This window comes from Lactuca saligna, chromosome 8 (genome assembly GCF_052625555.1).
Source record: "Lactuca saligna cultivar CGN05327 chromosome 8, ASM5262555v1, whole genome shotgun sequence".
In the NCBI taxonomy this organism is placed as follows: domain Eukaryota; kingdom Viridiplantae; phylum Streptophyta; class Magnoliopsida; order Asterales; family Asteraceae; genus Lactuca; species Lactuca saligna.
This window is the reverse complement of record NC_136424.1, coordinates 21,105,494-21,123,239: the sequence shown is the minus strand read 5'-3', so window position 1 is coordinate 21,123,239 and position 17,746 is coordinate 21,105,494. Positions and strand designations below refer to the sequence as shown.

The 17,746-nt window shown below is 38.6% G+C and overlaps 1 protein-coding gene across 1 annotated transcript; it reads left to right on the top strand.

Annotated features, from left to right (window-relative positions):
- Nucleotides 1-2,707: 2,707 nt before the first annotated feature.
- Nucleotides 2,708-4,041, top strand: LOC145011616 (uncharacterized). The gene has a single exon (XM_078970356.1). The coding sequence runs from the start codon at nt 2,733-2,735 to the stop codon at nt 3,858-3,860; it is 1,128 nt and encodes a 375-aa protein (XP_078826482.1). The 5' UTR covers nt 2,708-2,732; the 3' UTR covers nt 3,861-4,041.
- The last annotated feature ends 13,705 nt before the right edge of the window (nt 4,042-17,746 follow it).

The following is a 17,746-nucleotide window of genomic DNA, read 5'->3' as shown; positions in this document are numbered from 1 at the left end:
ATGTCTGAAGATGTTAGAAGACTGTCCACATCTGCGCCAAAAAGAGGGCGCCCAGAAATTTTTAGGTCTGTAGTTTTCAAAAAAAAAAAAAAAAAGAAACAGTCTGCGAAGACTAATTTCTTCGCGAGGTCTGTGCGGAGCAGACAGATGAGGCCAAGAAGATCTGCGAACAAAAAAACAAACACCACCTGATTCTGAAGAAAAGATTTTGGATCTACACTCCTTCCAATCCAAATGCTCCTAGCCTTCAAGCTCCTTCCAAGGAATCACTAAAACCACACTTTTAAGCTCACCACACTCAAGATGTAAGATGGAATACGAATCTAGGATTTTCCAAATCCCGTTTAACTCGTCGAGTTAGCCCTCCCCAACTCGTCGAGTTGGTCTTAAAATCCGCGTGCCCAATTTATTCCAACACGTCGAGTTCTCCCCTTGAACTCGACATGTTAGACTTTAAATGAATATTTTTCTATACTTAATCGGCCTTCTAGATTCCGAGTGTTACAGACAACGTTGCATAGCCTGACGTTTCTGCCGCCGTCTGGGGGTGTGAAATTTAGTGGGCTTGAATGCAACATGTGCGTTGAGGGTAGCAAAAAAGGAGAAGTCAGGCAGTTGTGGGCTATTTGCGATGGGTCTAGAGCTTAGTACAGGAAACAATAACGATGTGGAGGGTGTGGGGATGAAGGCATTGTATAGGGGAGTTTGTTGAGGTGTTTAATTATAACCAAAATGTCATGTGGACTGTCAAGCAATGGACCCCTTCATTTTGGGATATTCTCCTATTTAACCTATAATCTAAAATTTGAAGCACATAGAATACAAAAAAAAAAAAAAAAAAAAAAAAAAGATTGGGAAAAATTTGTACGCCTAGATTAATGAGTTTTCATGTTACATCAAATGTTGCAGTTTGACTTGTGTAGAAACTTTTAAAATCATATTTGGCAGATGATAATAAATCGAAACTAAACTAAAAATTCTTCTGTTCATATAGACAATATTCTAAACAGAATATGGAAGAAGAAAGCTGGAAATTTATTCGGCTGAAATGTCAAAGTTGGGACGGTAAACTTGAGAAAAACTATCTGGAGAGTATTTTAACGCAATATCGTTTCACAAAATGCACTAAATCAGAGAAGCTAATTTACATATGTCTTGAAAACATGGAAAGATGGCTACATCTAATCTCATCCCATCAAGGATTTCTATCAAAATACTTGTGATACCCAAGTCATTTACCATTCAAGATTGGTTGATTTTTTCCTCAAGATCTTTTACCAAAAATGCAAAAACTACTGAACATTGACAAAACTCAGAAAAATAATAATAACGCAACCATTCATTTATACTCATATCCTATTATATTTTTTATATCACATTCAAGAATCAAATTATTGATCTTATATCGTACCGACATATCTATAAAACACACAAGAAAGACAAACAAAAGAAACAAGCAAGAAGAAGAAAACCAAAAAGGACATTTTCACAAAGGCTAACCACTCAATATGCAGCACCAAAAATAATAATATTATACAATAGAAGAACCTCAGCAAACCATGCAGACGCTATTGCTCTTTTTTCTAGTAGTGGTTGAAGCATCAAAGAAGCACCAAAAAAATACGAGTTGACTCATAACTTTTCATCATTGACATACTTTAAGAATCAATCATTAGAGTAAACATGTGTTCCAGATCTTCATCATCAAAACTTAGCTTTAGCTTAATGATATAGACTTGTTATATATATGTAAAGAGAAAATTAAAATCTAAACTATTTTGGAAGCTTTGCCAAAATGCGCCTTTTATTGGTTAAGTGAACTACTTACGCTTCACTTTTCATATCTAGAAGAGATCTCCGAGTTAATCAATCAGCATCATTTTTTGTATTAATTCGTTCACATTTTAACCAAAATACTACTATTAGAAAACAAGAGAACTAGCAACATTTCTTGAAAAGAACTAATCCTATCAGCAATACATTCACCCAAATGTCACAACCGGCAGTACTTCGATATCTTTTTGATATCTTGTAGGTGACTTTTACTTACCTACACCATCTTTTTTTTTTTTTAAACTTTATTCATTTGTGTTTATTGGCAAAAATCTGATCACGCAAATTCACCGATGAAGCTGTATACCATTCTCCCTTGTTCAATTTTAGAAAAAAAGAATATCTTTTTTTGATGTGGAGTGGGAATTAAACAAGGAATACTTGACTTTTATTTATTCCTCCCTCAAAAACTATATTATTCACTACACCTTTACAAAATAAATGTCATCTCAACTTCCGCTTTAAAAAGATTTGTTACCATAACAAAAATAATAAAAACATATGAGAAACGAACTTCAACCAGGCTGGTATATAGTCATTAATAGTGTGTGCAGAAAGAAAGAAAGAAAGAATTCTTATTCGATTACCTCCAACGATCACCATTTGATGTTGCCTCAAAGCTCACCTCTCATACGTCTTTATGGAATATAATAACTTCTTTTTTCATCTTTAACAATTCACAATTCACAACTCATCATTGCATTGCAGATCTACTGCTACTCTTTTTCCCATTGTACGTTCAATATCATGCAATGAGATACGAATCTTGATGCGTTAGTAATGGCTAACTCTCGGAATCTGATTCTTTCCTCCAATTTCATGAGGAACTCCATGTTTTTTTTTTTTTTTGAATGTTTATAAATATTGTCGCAGCCTCGTAGATTTCTTCATCGGCTACAATGGCTACCCAGCAAGGAGCTCCATCCCGTCCATGGTTCCGCCTAGCAACCATGGCTCGACCACCACCACCAGCACCAACCCCAAAACCTGATCAAGCCCCGCCACCACCACCAAGGCCAGCAGCATTCATGCGACCGGCATTTTCTCAGACATTTCGAGCACCACCAACTGTACCTCCTACACAAACCACCACAGCCCCACCAGCTGTATCTCCACCACGACCTATCGCAACCTTACCTGCTGCTAATGGTGTAGCGCCAACATCACCACCACAACCGCCAGCAGCCAGAGCTTCACCACCACCGTCACCTAAGGTGAGTACTTCATCTTCAACCTCTAGCACTTCACCAATGCAACAATCTCGATCTCCCTCACCGGTGCCAACTCCGCATGTATCACCTCCACCTCCACCTCCACCGCCTCAGCCATCATATTCACCACCACCCATCCCCCGTTCATCAACGCCTACATACTCCCCTCCAAAATCCGGGAAACCACTACAAAAAAACTCGCCTCCATCTCCTCCAAATCCAATCAACCCTGTATCTCACCCTCCGTCTCCTTTGGCACTCCCTTCACCACAGCTGAAGCCAGAATACGAGCAGAAGACCATGGTCGTACAAGAAACAAAAGAAATCCCTAAAAAGCTGGACAAGGGTTTTAATGGCGACATTCGTAGACACTTGGATAATTGGGGTACTCGTAACTCTAAAAAACTAGAAACTTCTAAGAAGCACTCGCAATCACACTCGGATTCTGAGGATGGCGGAATGAGGATTATAACAATTGCAGGTGAAAACAAAGGAGCAATCATGGAGTTAAGCCCTTTTGGCAAAAAGACTCATAATTTTGGGGACAACCCACACAGACTCCACATGAAGAAAGACAGTCCTACTGCTAGCCAACTAAGTGATGGAGAGAAGTCAGGAAGTAATTCAGATGGAAAGTCAAAAGCAATGAAGTCTAAATCGCCACTCATGAATGCAGTCATGAATAGTAACGTACAGGGTGTAAACAATTCGATTCTATATAAGTGCTCCACTTCTCATCATGACCCGGGTGTCCATCTCTCTCTCTCAAGAAAGCCCATGGGTTTTAACTCAAAACTCAAAGATCACATCAACTAGTATCAACCTCTTGTGTTTCTTTATCATCGTATAGGTATTTCTGCGAGTGAATAATTTGACTAGTCAATGTTCGATCTAGTTGGTAGATTATGAAAAGGGGGCATGGATTCTGATTCTTTTTAGCTCCTGCCCCATGTGAGCAGATTTGCAACATGAATAATATATTTTGAAATCTTTTGCAGTTGTAAGCTCTAGAATATAACTTTAGAAAATTAAATACTTGTTTAAATGTGCTGATATACACTTGATCAGGACACACGGATTGAAGTACCAGCACGGGCTAGAACCGGTTTTACAAGCACATCTTGGTAGATCATATACTACAAACGTTTTGCCAATTAATATAATTGTTAGCCCACATGGTATGTTACGGAGACATGCAATCATAAAATTTAATTTAAACTCATGTGTTCTTAAACATGCAATCATAAACTATGTATATGTAAAGTGTAATCATGTTAAACGATGTAAATGTATACACGGAAGACTGATTTTTGAACTTCAAAATTTACAAGTTCAAAAATTTAAAAACTAAATTTTGTAAATTATGTTATATGTATATGTAAACATGTTAAACCATTTGCACTGAAATATATAAACTACAAATTTCTTACAATTTAAAGGAGTAAAACTAAAGCACTATCATTCATCAACACCATTACTAGATTTCTCGTTAAACAGATGTATGTTTCATCAACACACAAAGACAAACTTATTTGATGAGTTGGGTTCTTGGCTAGATTTTTAAGTAAAACAACAGCACCAGTCGTCCACGAATCAGAGATTCTAAAAAGCAGCAAGGAAACACCATTAGGAAATGACAACAGGAACGTATATGTATTCATCAAATAAAATGAGTTTGGTATAATTGCCGATATTTAAATTTGGAAACCCTATGTATTTTTCAAAACAAAGATTGGGATTTCTCTCTCATAGGGTATATTTGTCAATCCATAATATTTTCCGTGGAAACATCAAAACATTTATGTGGATTTATCAGCACCCTTAAATTTATTGATTTTGAACCAATAATTGTTTTACAACTTGATCTCCCAACACAAATACAATCAACCTACAACGTATTTTGTAGCTCCTCTCACAAATCGTGAAACATTACACCTTTCATTACTCAAATGTAACAAGAATATATATATATATATATATATATATATATATATATATATATATATATATATATATATATATATATATATATATATATATATATATATATATATATATATATATATATATATATATTTACTTGGTTTTAAAATGTGTAATACCTGAAACCCTAACTGGAGCAGATCTCCATTTTTAATAAGAACATCTCCTAAACGTCCGTATCCTTCTTATAGACAAGCCTATTGTCACATGGCATTCTCTCCAACTATATACTCCATTTTTTTCCGCCGATTTCATCATTCAACACCAAATATCAGATCTTTATTCCTAATGTTCAGCAGCCGAATCTGGTGCAGTTTCGGTTTATTTATCTCTATTCCTACATTGAAAATCAATTTAAATATCAAACATTATGATATTGCATAAAATCAACAATGTTTTTTGAATTACTTTATGTAAGATCCACCTTCTGATCTGATAAGTCAAACACTCTACACTACCTATCAGCATCAGCGTATATCATCCACCAACATCAGTGTATCAAGCTTATTAACGTCATTTCATAGTATAGTTATTCTATAGTAATTTTTTGTATATTAGGTAATAATATAGATAAGTATAGAATAGATAGCAGATCCGATATCTTTGTTATGAAGATCGATTCTCAATTTGGATAAGTTACAATCCCTTAAATCATGGATTGATATGTATAGGTTAATATATAATCTACATTAGGGTAAACCCTAATGTAGAGTTAGAGTTTGACTTTGTCTCAATCGTCTTTGTGACAACTCGTCTTCTTTGTGAAGATTAAACTCTTTCTTGGTGAAAGAACAATTTGGAGAACTACATGTGTTATTTACTTTCTATTGTTTATTTTCTTATATCAAATAATTATGACAATCTCCTTCACTCCAAAATCAACTTTCTGCAACAAGATCCCTCCATTTGATAAACAAAACTTCTCTACCTGTAAATCAAAGGCCATGAAAGCTCTCGAGTTCGTGGACTTTGATATGCTCGATGTCATCTCTAAATTTCCTATCGTTGTTATGCCTAAATCATCTAATGATGGTGCATCTGGTAGTAAGCTGAAAGGGAAATATGTCCTTGGATACACCAAGAAAGAGAAAAGGATGTTGAATCTCAATGTAAAAGCGAGAATTGCTATTAGAAACCCACTTCCTTTTTTGTATATTGGTTGGTTCAAAAATGCTCAATTGCTCAAGAGATGATGATCACCTTATCATCTGCTTTTGAAAAGGAAAACTCATCGGACGATGAAGGTAATTGTCTCATGGCTAAGTTTGTTGAATCTCACGCTAACGTTTCACATGACAACATTGGGACCCTTGCGGCTGATCTTTGTCATGCTGATAAGGACTTCAAGCCAGAATGGGATGATACCTCAACGTATCAAGTAAAGAATCTTGTTAATTTCTCTTTTGTTGAAGATATTAAAAAGGATGACACAATCGATCACCTACTTTTTGATTTATTAGTCTTAAATAAAGAAAATTTTGCACTTAGTCATGAGTTAAAGAAACTCAAAGAAAAACTCTCTTTTCTCAAAAAATCTATTTTTGTATTAAAAAGGGAAAACACATGTATATCACTTCAATGTCACAAGAATTATAAATGTTTAGATCCCAGATCAGTGTGAGAAAATTCTTGGAGGTGATATAGAAGGTGCAATTTCCATAAACAAAGTTGTTGAAACTAAATAAACCTTCTATTAAGCTGACTGTTTAAAGGAAGATTTTAACAGTATATTTGTGAGTTCGTATTTTATAAATCAAACTTTAATTAATACTCATTGCTCTATTGATTCTAACGGCATTACTAAACGTGATTATAAATTATTTGCTCTTGATCCCCCTCACCAACCTTTTCATCGTGAGTATGTTCTTCCCTCCACTAAGTCTTTGCTAAAGTTTCATATATGTAATGGTGAAGTTCATTCTGTAAACGAAATCCTTACCATGTTTCCTCAGTACTCAATTAGTACTTCTGAACCTGAAGATCAATCAAAATCTTCTACCTCAGATCACTATTCAATGCGTTATGATCCTCATAACAAAGTAGTATATGAGCATACCATCGATGACACTTCTTGATTCCAAAACTACAACAATAAATCTTAAATAAAAAAACTCAAAGTTCTTCGGATTCTTTAGTTGTAAAGAAATCAAAATCTAATACTAAAGGAAAGAATCCAAGAATCAAAGTTTGTTATCAATGTGTTGATGTTTCTCACAAAGTCATCAAGTGCACCTTTGAAAAGAATTCTGCTTGCACAGACAACATCATGACTTGCAATGATACATGGATCAAAAAGGGAAATTTGTTAAACTGTCTCCCTAATGGTTATCATAATATATTTTCTTGAGTGGCCCATTATAAGTAGATCAATGTATATTGTGTGTATATTTTTTGTTGTCAGGGCTTATACGAGAATAGGGTTATAAGAATTGTATAATTTTGAAACATGTAAGTCTAAATACGCAGGTTAAACCATTGCATCTACCAAATACTCCTATAGTATTTAAATTTGTATGTTTGATACCAGTGTCATTTTGGTAAGTTTTGACTTGTTTCTCACTACGACTATTCCCCGACATACATCAGTCCAATCTCGGATAAATATAGTTAATAAGGCTATATTCGTCCCAAATCTGATTACATATTCCGAGGACTAGTCGTAGTGTCCAACTTGTCTTAATACTTCTTGTATAGTTCTAACTATAAAAATGACTCGTTGCATGCATGTATTTGTGCTTTTACAAGCCAAATAATTTAAGCTATATGAAACGTGGTTTAGGTGTAAAAACATTTTGTCAGAGAGTTTTAGTCCCAATGCATTTATAGTTTGTATATCTTATGTGGTTCGATATACTTAGTTCACTATAAACAATGCTCTGATACCAATCTATCACACCCTCAAACCAGAACGGCAGAATTGTTTGAGGGCGGATGACTTCATGTAGTATCGTAACAATTGAATACATAGCAAAGAAAGTAAAACAACCATCATATATATAATTTAAAAGTTACATTGTTGGGTGATACTTTCTCAAAACAAATTACAATATGATGACAAAATGAGTTTTACACTGACGACTTAGCGTGACTTCTCCAAAAGCTGAAGTCTACATGTATTACTGAATCCCTGAGAAATACAAGTAGTTTTGAAAAAGTATCAACAATTAAGTTGGTGAGTTCATAAGCGTTTATGTATAAAATTTGTAAGTTTGGTATAAATCACTGAGTTTACTTCTGAAAAATCCAATATTTTTCCATGAGTGTGTGGTAGTTTAAAAGTTCCAAAACTGTAATGCATTAGTAGTTGCCATGCCTAGAATAATAGATTTATGTATGTATAAAATCACAAAGACATTTGATAACCCCATAAATCGTTGTGTTTTTAATACTTCATGTGATTTTTATAACCATGCTATTGACCTAGGCTGCCTTTAACAACGTTCTTCAGGCGTTGGAATGTTATGACGTTTGTCACCCAAGACCTGCCAGTCTAACTGTAGCTAACAGTTTAGGTTCGGGATTGTCAATCCCGTATAGATCTGTACACAAATATCATGCTCTCCCTAAAAGAGATTATGGTATATAATACAGGACTTTAACGGCATACTTGGTAGTACGTGATGTGGAATGTCTCACAAAACTTAGTATCAAATAGATTTACGTATGAAAAGTCCATTTGTTCTTGTATATGGAAGTATTTCCTTGATATAGTACCTTTAGTATGTAAAATCTCATGATTTCCCTATAAACTATACCTATTATAGTTTTTCCAAAAGTGTATTTCGTTTGTATGGTAAACCCTAGTGTAATGTTGACTTTGTACGTAAAGTATAACATTTGTAATGACATCATTGAACACTTATACTCAAAATATATATAAAGTGTTTCATATTTATATAACAACATGTTTCATTTCAAAATGGACAAAGTGTTATCGTGATATGTGTCACAACTAGAAATTTTGTGTCTTGTAATCACAACACTCAAGTAAAATGTTGAATCAAAAACGTAAGAGCATGTAATATGCTTACTTCATGGCAACAAAATTTCAATCAAGTACACCATACAAGCATTTCAAATAGTCAACAAGTAATTGGAAACCCTAGAAGTTCTTGTGTAGGTCCATTTTGGACTATGACTTCCTTATTGGGCCCAATGGGCCAATAATCTTCCAACTTGACTATCTTGGGCTTAGAACCTTTAAATGGGCTCTAATTGGACCATTTTCATTTATTTCAACAGTTTGGGCCATATTGGGCCTAGAATGAAATAAACCAATTATATGAACTATTATGGACCACAATTAACCTAATCTAGCCTAATAAAGCATAAAAATCACACTTATATTTTATAAGGCCAACAATCATTCAACCTAACTCTAATATGGGCTTAGGGGAAAAAAGCCCAAAAATCATTTATCTCCTCTCTCCATTCGCGGCCCAAGACAAGCCCAAAAGAAAAGGATGAGTTGACTTATTTCATGACACCTCATTTTTGTCCTTAGGTTTTCCATGCAACACACATATCTCCATGCAACAATCTTGTCAAGCTTCTCACTCCTCCCCTACCTTCTTGTTTCGGCCAAGAGCACACACACACACACCTCACAAAAACACTCTCTAAATTACTCAAGAATCATCCACTCTCTCCATCCAAGATCTTGAAATTTTGGCTAGAAGCTTAAGGATCTTCATAAAGTGATTCATCATCTAAGGTAAGTTAATGGCTAACTTATGATCTAACTCCCTTCACTTCATAAAAATCTCTTCTAAATTCATTCAATCTTGTGATCTTGCACCTTAGAAGCTCCTAAACTCGAGATCTTCAAGGAAAGGTTGCTAGGGCCGAAAATCACCTCATTTCTTTCCATCTCTTCTCCAAAACCGAAACCACACCCAAAGGTGAGCTTCATACTCCCTATTTTTCGGTTTTACAAGTTTTATGGGCGCGGGGGGGGGGGGGGGATACAAGCAAATGTGTAGATCTATGAGTGTATGTATGCTTTGTGTGATTTCTGTGTTTATATTTATGCTCTTATGTGATTGTGGTGTTGGATTTAGTCAAAAAGTCCTTAAAACAGATATTTACATTAGGTTTTATGAAACTAATATAAGTTGCATTATTACACACAAATCATTTCTAGAAAAATAACCAAGTTGGTTAATATGAACATCTTTGGGCTAAAAACCCATTTTTGGACTCAGAATGTGAAAAATATAAAATTAAAGGGCCCAAAATGACAAGATACGAATTTGGATGGTTGAAATGAGTCAAAACAGTTTCAACAAAGTATTTTCTGAAAATATACTCTCTTGAAGGATTAAAATGTGAAATTTTAGGCATAATGGGCCAAAAATGAACATTTCGGCCCAATAAGGCCCAATTTGCGAGATTTTCAAATTAGAGGGGCTGAAACTGTACTTTTCTGTAAAACAGGGGACTACTAGTGCTCCAAGTCCATTTCAAGGGTTAAAACTACTTTTCATATTTAAAAGAGACCAAAGATGCAAAAAAATTCTATTTTGGGCCAAAAGTGTAAAACTTGCGAAAATAGAGGGTTCAGCCGAGAAAACTTCATTTTGAGGGACTAAAACTGTTTTTCAAATAAATTTGAGCTGAAAATACCTTTTCAACAAGTTTTGATACTAAAATGTCAAGAAAAATGGTTTAAGGACTAAAATAGAAATTCTTTGATTCAAAGGGTCAAAATTGTAAATTTATCCAAAAGAAAGGGGCTGAAAAAAGAAAATTCTAATGTTTTAACCAATAAATCCGTTATGACAAAATACTAGTACCACGACTACCGACGAAATATAATACACCTTCAACACCAAAATCGTTATCAAACAAATTGATTCGGTCTCGAATCAACAACGAATCAAAAATTAATACACAGCGAAACTTCAATACACACACGGAAATTCTCCAGAAGTCAATACACATGCGGAAATTCACCAAAAGTCAATACACACGTGAGAATTCACCAGACATCGATACACCATCTTGGGGCCCGTAAGTTTCAAATCGTGCTTGTTAGGCCTAGCTAGTCCAATGACATGATCTTTAGGCCCAAAGGTAACTCGCTTACATGTTGTTGGGTCTTATATGACCTAATTTCGTGTAAAAGGACTTTCAATGACTTTTGTGCTGTTGGGCCCCAAGGGTCCTTTGGTACTGCCAGCAAAGTCGAGAATTCACCAATGCGAGTCGGGTCAAGGTCCCTTCGCATTCACGATAGCCTTGAACAACCTATGGAAATATCGGGGGCTTCACACCGTCTTTTCTCCTTGGTTGTGGGGCTATGAGATGTCGGGGTGGTTGGATTAAGTGAATGATACGGACGATGCCTAAGGGATCGTTTGTATAGTTGTAAACTAGTCGTTTTCATTAATGCGTTTTTATAACGATTCACAAACCATAATTAATCCAATGACACCTGGAATTATCGAATCCACACGTCGTAACGGTACAACAAAATATATAATGCGTAATTCAAAGTATTAGGAAAACATCAGGTTTTCCTAGGATTTTCAATACATACACCTGCGAGATGCATACCAAGTCTAACAATTTTTCTTACATTTATAGAAACAAACAAGCATACTTACGGATCTTCACACTTTTCATACGATACTCTTTTCAGAAAATATCAGATTTTCTGGTGGTTTTCAAAACAATACAAAACGTTTTATTTCAAACATTACTTATGAACTCACCAACATTTCATATGTTGATGTTTTTTTTTTCAAAATGCTTGTATTCTCAGGTAACAGTTAAGTCGAAGGGAAAAATGCATTCAGTGATGTCATGTTGTTTGTTTAACTAGTATCGAACAATCTACTTTTGGGAATGTAATGTTTTGAAACAATATACTAAATATAAACATTACCAGCTGTACTATTCCAATGCATGGTGATGAATGATGTTATGTTTCATGTATATTCACTGTGATGGTATTCAATTGAGTCACAACAGCCCTCGGACATTTCCGTCGTCTGGTTCGGGGGTGTGACAGGTTGGTATCAGAGCTCTGTTTATAGTGAACTAGCATGTCTAACCACACATTGATATGCAACTATAAACCAAAAGAGGTACTAACCCAACTTTGAACAAAACAAGTAACACATAACAATAAAACACCCTTGCTTGCGTTAGCAATAAGAATATAACGCCGAACCAAACAAGATAATGCTAGTGTCCCGGTTAATTCAGGATTGTTCTTAGTGGTACCAAGGAGTGGTACCAAGGAGTGGATGAAGCCTGACCAACTACATTCTCTCCAAAGTATAACTAACACATGTTCTGAGGAGATCGCGATAGCTAGGGAATCTAAAACTATACCCCTTTATCACCAAAAGAGAAGAACGCCTGCTTAGTCTATGCAATAATGGTAGAGTCATAGGGTAATGATAGTTTATTCGTATACCTTCTCCCAGTCTTCATGGAAGGAGAGCAGCAGGGCATTCAGTTTTATCAAGCCCTAGTGGCACACGGGATGCTTGAAGATGAACCAGAAGGGAATCAAGAGGGAGCCCACGACGTCGGACCTGACGAGTACATGGACACCGACTACGAGTTCGAGGAGACCGATGATGACATGGAGGAAGAACAAGACCCAGGAAAGGATCACGCAACATCCCCTGTTAGTGAGGTGCAACAGGACCACCCCTCCCCACCAGTGAACTCCGCAAGGGAGAATCGCTCCCCAGAAGCTGAGAGGGATGAGGTCATTGGAGACATGGAAGCACGTGCAGTGCAAGCAACAACTGTTCGCCATGGAAGCACGTGCAGTGCAAGCAGAGCATGAGAGGGATGAGGTCATTGGAGACATGACTGAGATGGCTCAACTATTGGCCCAACACTTCGGTATATGATTCCGCCGCTATATTAGGGCATAGCTCATCGCGATTAGGGATAGGCTTATCTTACTAGACTATAAGGAACTATGCTATGTACCTCGACTCTATGTTTAAGTGACCACACTACTCATAGAGCCGTTATGCTGTCGAACTAGTGTCACTCATGTATGCTCCTACGAGCAAAATTTTCATGTATTAAATGCGGACAATATTAGTGAACTTTTGCGTGTTTTATTATGATATTACAAATTACTGTGTGTTGAGAATCTATGATTGTATGCTAAATGGTAGAAGTGTTTAAGTTCGTACCGTGCACCTAGTCAATAGGATCACAACCTCACAGAAACTCCAAACACTCAACATCTTTCCGTTTCATGACAGAAAGATGCCTCGCCGACCTACTCGCGGAAACCCTGGACCAACCCCTCCCGAGGCTGACTCCACTGCATTCCAGGCAGCTGTATCTGTTGCGGTCACTGCAACTATGGCACAAATTCACCAAGGGAACAATGGAGGAGGCAACGGACAAGGGGCCAGGAGTTCGAACAACAGAATGAATCAAGGACCCACCAAAACATGTACCTAAAAGGACTTCACAAACGCCAAACCACGAACTTTTAACGGCACTGGGAGGGTGATCACTCTGAAGCGATGGATCGAGAAGGTGGAATCGATATTCGATATATGTGATTGTCCCGAGGGAATGAAGGTGAAGTTCGCAGCCTTCACTTTCGTTGATCAAGCGCTCACTTGGTGGAACGGACACGTGGAAGCCATGAAACTCCCAGTAGCCAACTCCATGCCGTGGGTGGAAATGAAAGAAATGCTGATGGCCGAATACTGCCCACGAGGTGAGATTTAGAAAATGGAGCACGAGCTGTGGAACCTCACTGTGCAGAATGCGAATATCGATGCCTACATATCGAGATTTAGTGAACTATCTCTGTTATGCCCGGGTATGATCACCTCGGAAGGAAAAAAGATTGAGCGATTCATCTAGGGACTAACCTCACCGATCCAGGGAAATGTGATAGCTGCAAATCCCGAAACCTTCGACAGTGCTAAAAGATTGGTGAAGAAGTTGTATGACCACAACAACAAGAAGGGTGAAAAGCCAGTGGAGACTGAGGCCAAGAAGGAAAGTGAGGGCAAGAAAGGGAAGAACAACAAAAGGAAGGGGCGCCAAGGCTCCAAGACTTCCAAGAAGCAGCAGACAGTGGCAGTTAATGCTGCCACCACACTAGTTCCAGCCACACCACATGCTCCAGCCTCAGCTGCTTCAAATGCTCCCAGACCTTATTCCGGTAATCTTCCCAAGTGCAACAAGTGCGGTTTCCATCACAGTGGAGAATGCAAGGAGTTGCAGTGCACCAGTTGCAATCGAAGGGGACACACGGCGAGGTATTGCAGGACTTACCCTCCCCAGAACCAACGACAGGGAAACAACAACACCCGCAACAATAACAACATCAACACCGGCGGCAACAATGCAGGGCCTAGCCACACCTGCTATGGGTGTGGAAGGATTGGGCATTTCCGCCGAGATTTCCCTAACAACAACAATCCCGGAAATGGAGGAACGAGAAGGGTGCTGGCCATGGGTAAGGGGGAAGCAATTCTGGATCCCGCAGTCGTTACCGGTACGTTTCCCCTAAATCACACTTATGCATGCCTCCTATTTGACACCGGAGCGGAGCGAAGTTTCGTAAGCAATAAGTTTAAGCATTTAATAAAACAACAACCCCAAAAGCTCAATGAAACCTTTACGGTGGAAATGGCCAATGGGAAAACTAAATCCACGGGGGAAATCTACATCGGATGTACCCTAACCCTGAACCAACACGTCTTTCGAATAGACTTAATTCTTGTGTCCATTAGGAGTTTCGATGTGATTATTGGCATGGACTGGTTAAGCCTCTACCATGCTGAGATTATGTGTCACGAGAAGGCCATTCGTCTTCGCCTTCCTAATCACGAAACCCTAGTTATTTATGGAGACAAACCTAGCACGAACCTTCGCCTCATCTCGTGCATCCAGGCACAAAAGCATCTACGAAAGAAAGATTTGACATTCCTGGCTCACATAGTGGATAAAACCAAGGAAGAGACTAACATTCAAGATATTCCAGTAGCACGTGAATTTCCAGACGTATTTCCTGAAGATCTTCCTGGAGTACCCCCAAAAAGGCAAGTTGAGTTCCGAATTGACCTCGTTCCGAGGGCAGCCCCTCTCGTTAAATTGCCCTATCGGCTAGCTCCTGCTGAAATGCAGGAATTGTCCAGTCAACTCAGCGAACTCCTGGACAAGGGATTCATCCGACCTAGCTACTCGCCATGGAGAGCTCCGGTCCTGTTTGTCAAAAAGAAGGACGGATCTTTTAGGATGTGCATCGATTACAGAGAGTTAAACAAACTCACTATCAAAAATCGCTATCCACTCCCACGAATCGACGATTTATTTGAATAGCTCCAAGGATCTAGTTACTTTTCTAAGATAGATCTACGGTCCGGATACCATCAACTCAAAGTCCGGGAAGAGGATATTCCTAAAACCGCTTTCCGAACTCGTTACGGACATTATGAATTTGTCGTAATGTCCTTCGGTCTAACGAATGCTCCTGCCACATTTATGGATCTGATGAACCGAATATGTCGACCATTCCTCGACAACTTTGTCATTGTCTTCATTTATGACATTCTTGTCTATTCCCGAAGCGAGGAACAGCATGGTCAACATCTCTGACAAATTCTAGAAACTCTGCGATCGGAAGAGCTATACGCAAAACTCTCCAAGTGTGAGTTCTGGCTCCGTAGTGTGAACTTCTTATGGCATGTTGTTAGTCAAGAAGGAATTCATGTGGATCCTTCCAAGGTCAAAACCGTCGAAGGATGGGCCGTCCTGACAACACCCACGGAAATTCGTCAATTCTTAGGTCTAGTAGGCTACTATAGGAGGTTTGATCAAAACTTCTCTAAAATCGCCAAGCCACTTACCTCACTTACGCAAAAGGGCGTACCATTTAAATGGACGAACAAGCAAGAGGTGGCATTCCGAACCCTGAAGCAAGCCCTTTATAGAGCCCCGGTACTATCTCTACCGGAGGGAACGAAAGATTTCGTGGTCTATTGTGACGCATCGAATCAGGGCTTAGGTTGCGTTCTCATGCAACGAGGAAGAGTGATAGCTTACGCATCCCGCCAACTAAAGACGCATGAAGTAAATTATACAACCCATGATCTGGAATTAGGAGCCGTGGTCTTTGCTCTGAAGATTTTGATGCATTACCTTTATGGTATGAAGTGCACCATCTTCACAGACCACAAAAGTCTCCAGCATATCTTGAATCAAAAAGAGCTGAATATGAGGCAACAAAGATGGGTCGAATTATTAAACGACTACGAGTGTGAAATCAAGTACCACCCAGGCAAGGCCAACGTGGTAGCTGATGCATTGATCCGGAAGGAGTACTCTAATCGTCGTGCGAAAACTCTCTCAATCACCATCCAATCCCACTTAACCACTCAGATTGGAGCAGCCCAGTCAGAAGCCATGAAGACGGAGAACAGAGCAAGCGAAGCACTATGCGGAATGGAGAAAATCTAGAGGTAAAAGAGGACGGAGTATACTATTTCATGAACCGTATTTGGGTCCCTAAACTCGGAGGATTTGGGGAGGTAGTCATGAAGGAAGCCCACAAGATGCGATACTCCATCCATCCCGGCTCAGATAAGATGTATTTGGATATTAAACAACACTATTGGTGGCCTAACATGAAGGCGGAAATTGCCACCTATGTTAGTAAGTGCCTTACTTGTGCCAAGGTAAAGGTGGAGTACCAGAAGCCCTCAGGGTTATTACAGCAACTGGTAATCCCTGAGTGGAAATGGGAAGGGATTTCTATGGATTTTGTGACCAAGCTACCCAAGACGTAGGATGGACTAGACACCATATGGGTAATAGTCGACCGACTGACGAAATCTACCCATTCCTGCCAATAAAAGAATCCTACAAGATGGAGAGATTGACACGCTTATACATTCGAGAAATCGTGAGAATCCACATAGTACCAGTATCTATTATCTCGGATAGAGACAGTAGGTTCACTTCACGTTTTTGGCAATCACTCCAGAAAGCACTGAGAACTCATCTCGACATGAGCACCGCTTACCACCCACAAACGGATGGTCAAAGCGAACGAACCATTCAAACGATCGAAGACATGCTTCGCGCATGTGTGATGGACTTTGGGAAGTCTTAGGATACCCATTTACCTTTAGTCGAATTCTCGTACGACAACAGTTACCATTCGAGCATCACGGTCGCTCCTTTCGAAGCACTGTACGGGCGTAAGTGTAGGTCACCGTTATGTTGGGCTGAGGTGGGTGACACCCAACTAGAAAAAGCACATACATCGGACAAGGCACTAACGGGACCGGAGATCATTCGTGAAACCGCAAAAAAAAAGTCCAGATCAGAGCTCGGTTACAAGCATCGCGTGACTGACAAGATAAACGGCGAAAGCCCTTAGAGTTTCGGGTCGGGGATCGAGTACTGTTAAAAGTCTCACCTTGGAAGGGATTCATTCGTTTCAGAAAACGGGGAAAACTGAACCCACGATACATTGGACCTTTCGAGATCGTCGCCCAAATAGGTCCAGTGGCGTATAAACTGCAACTACCCGCGGAGCTAAACAGTGTGCACCCAGTGTTCCATGTCTCTAATCTAAAGAAGTGCCTATCAGATGAAACACCGTCATTCCCCTTGACGAGATCGAAATCAACGAGAATCTCCTGTTCGTCGAAGAACCGGTTGAAATCATGGATAGGGAGGTGAAGCGTACTAAGCAAAGTCGTATCCCG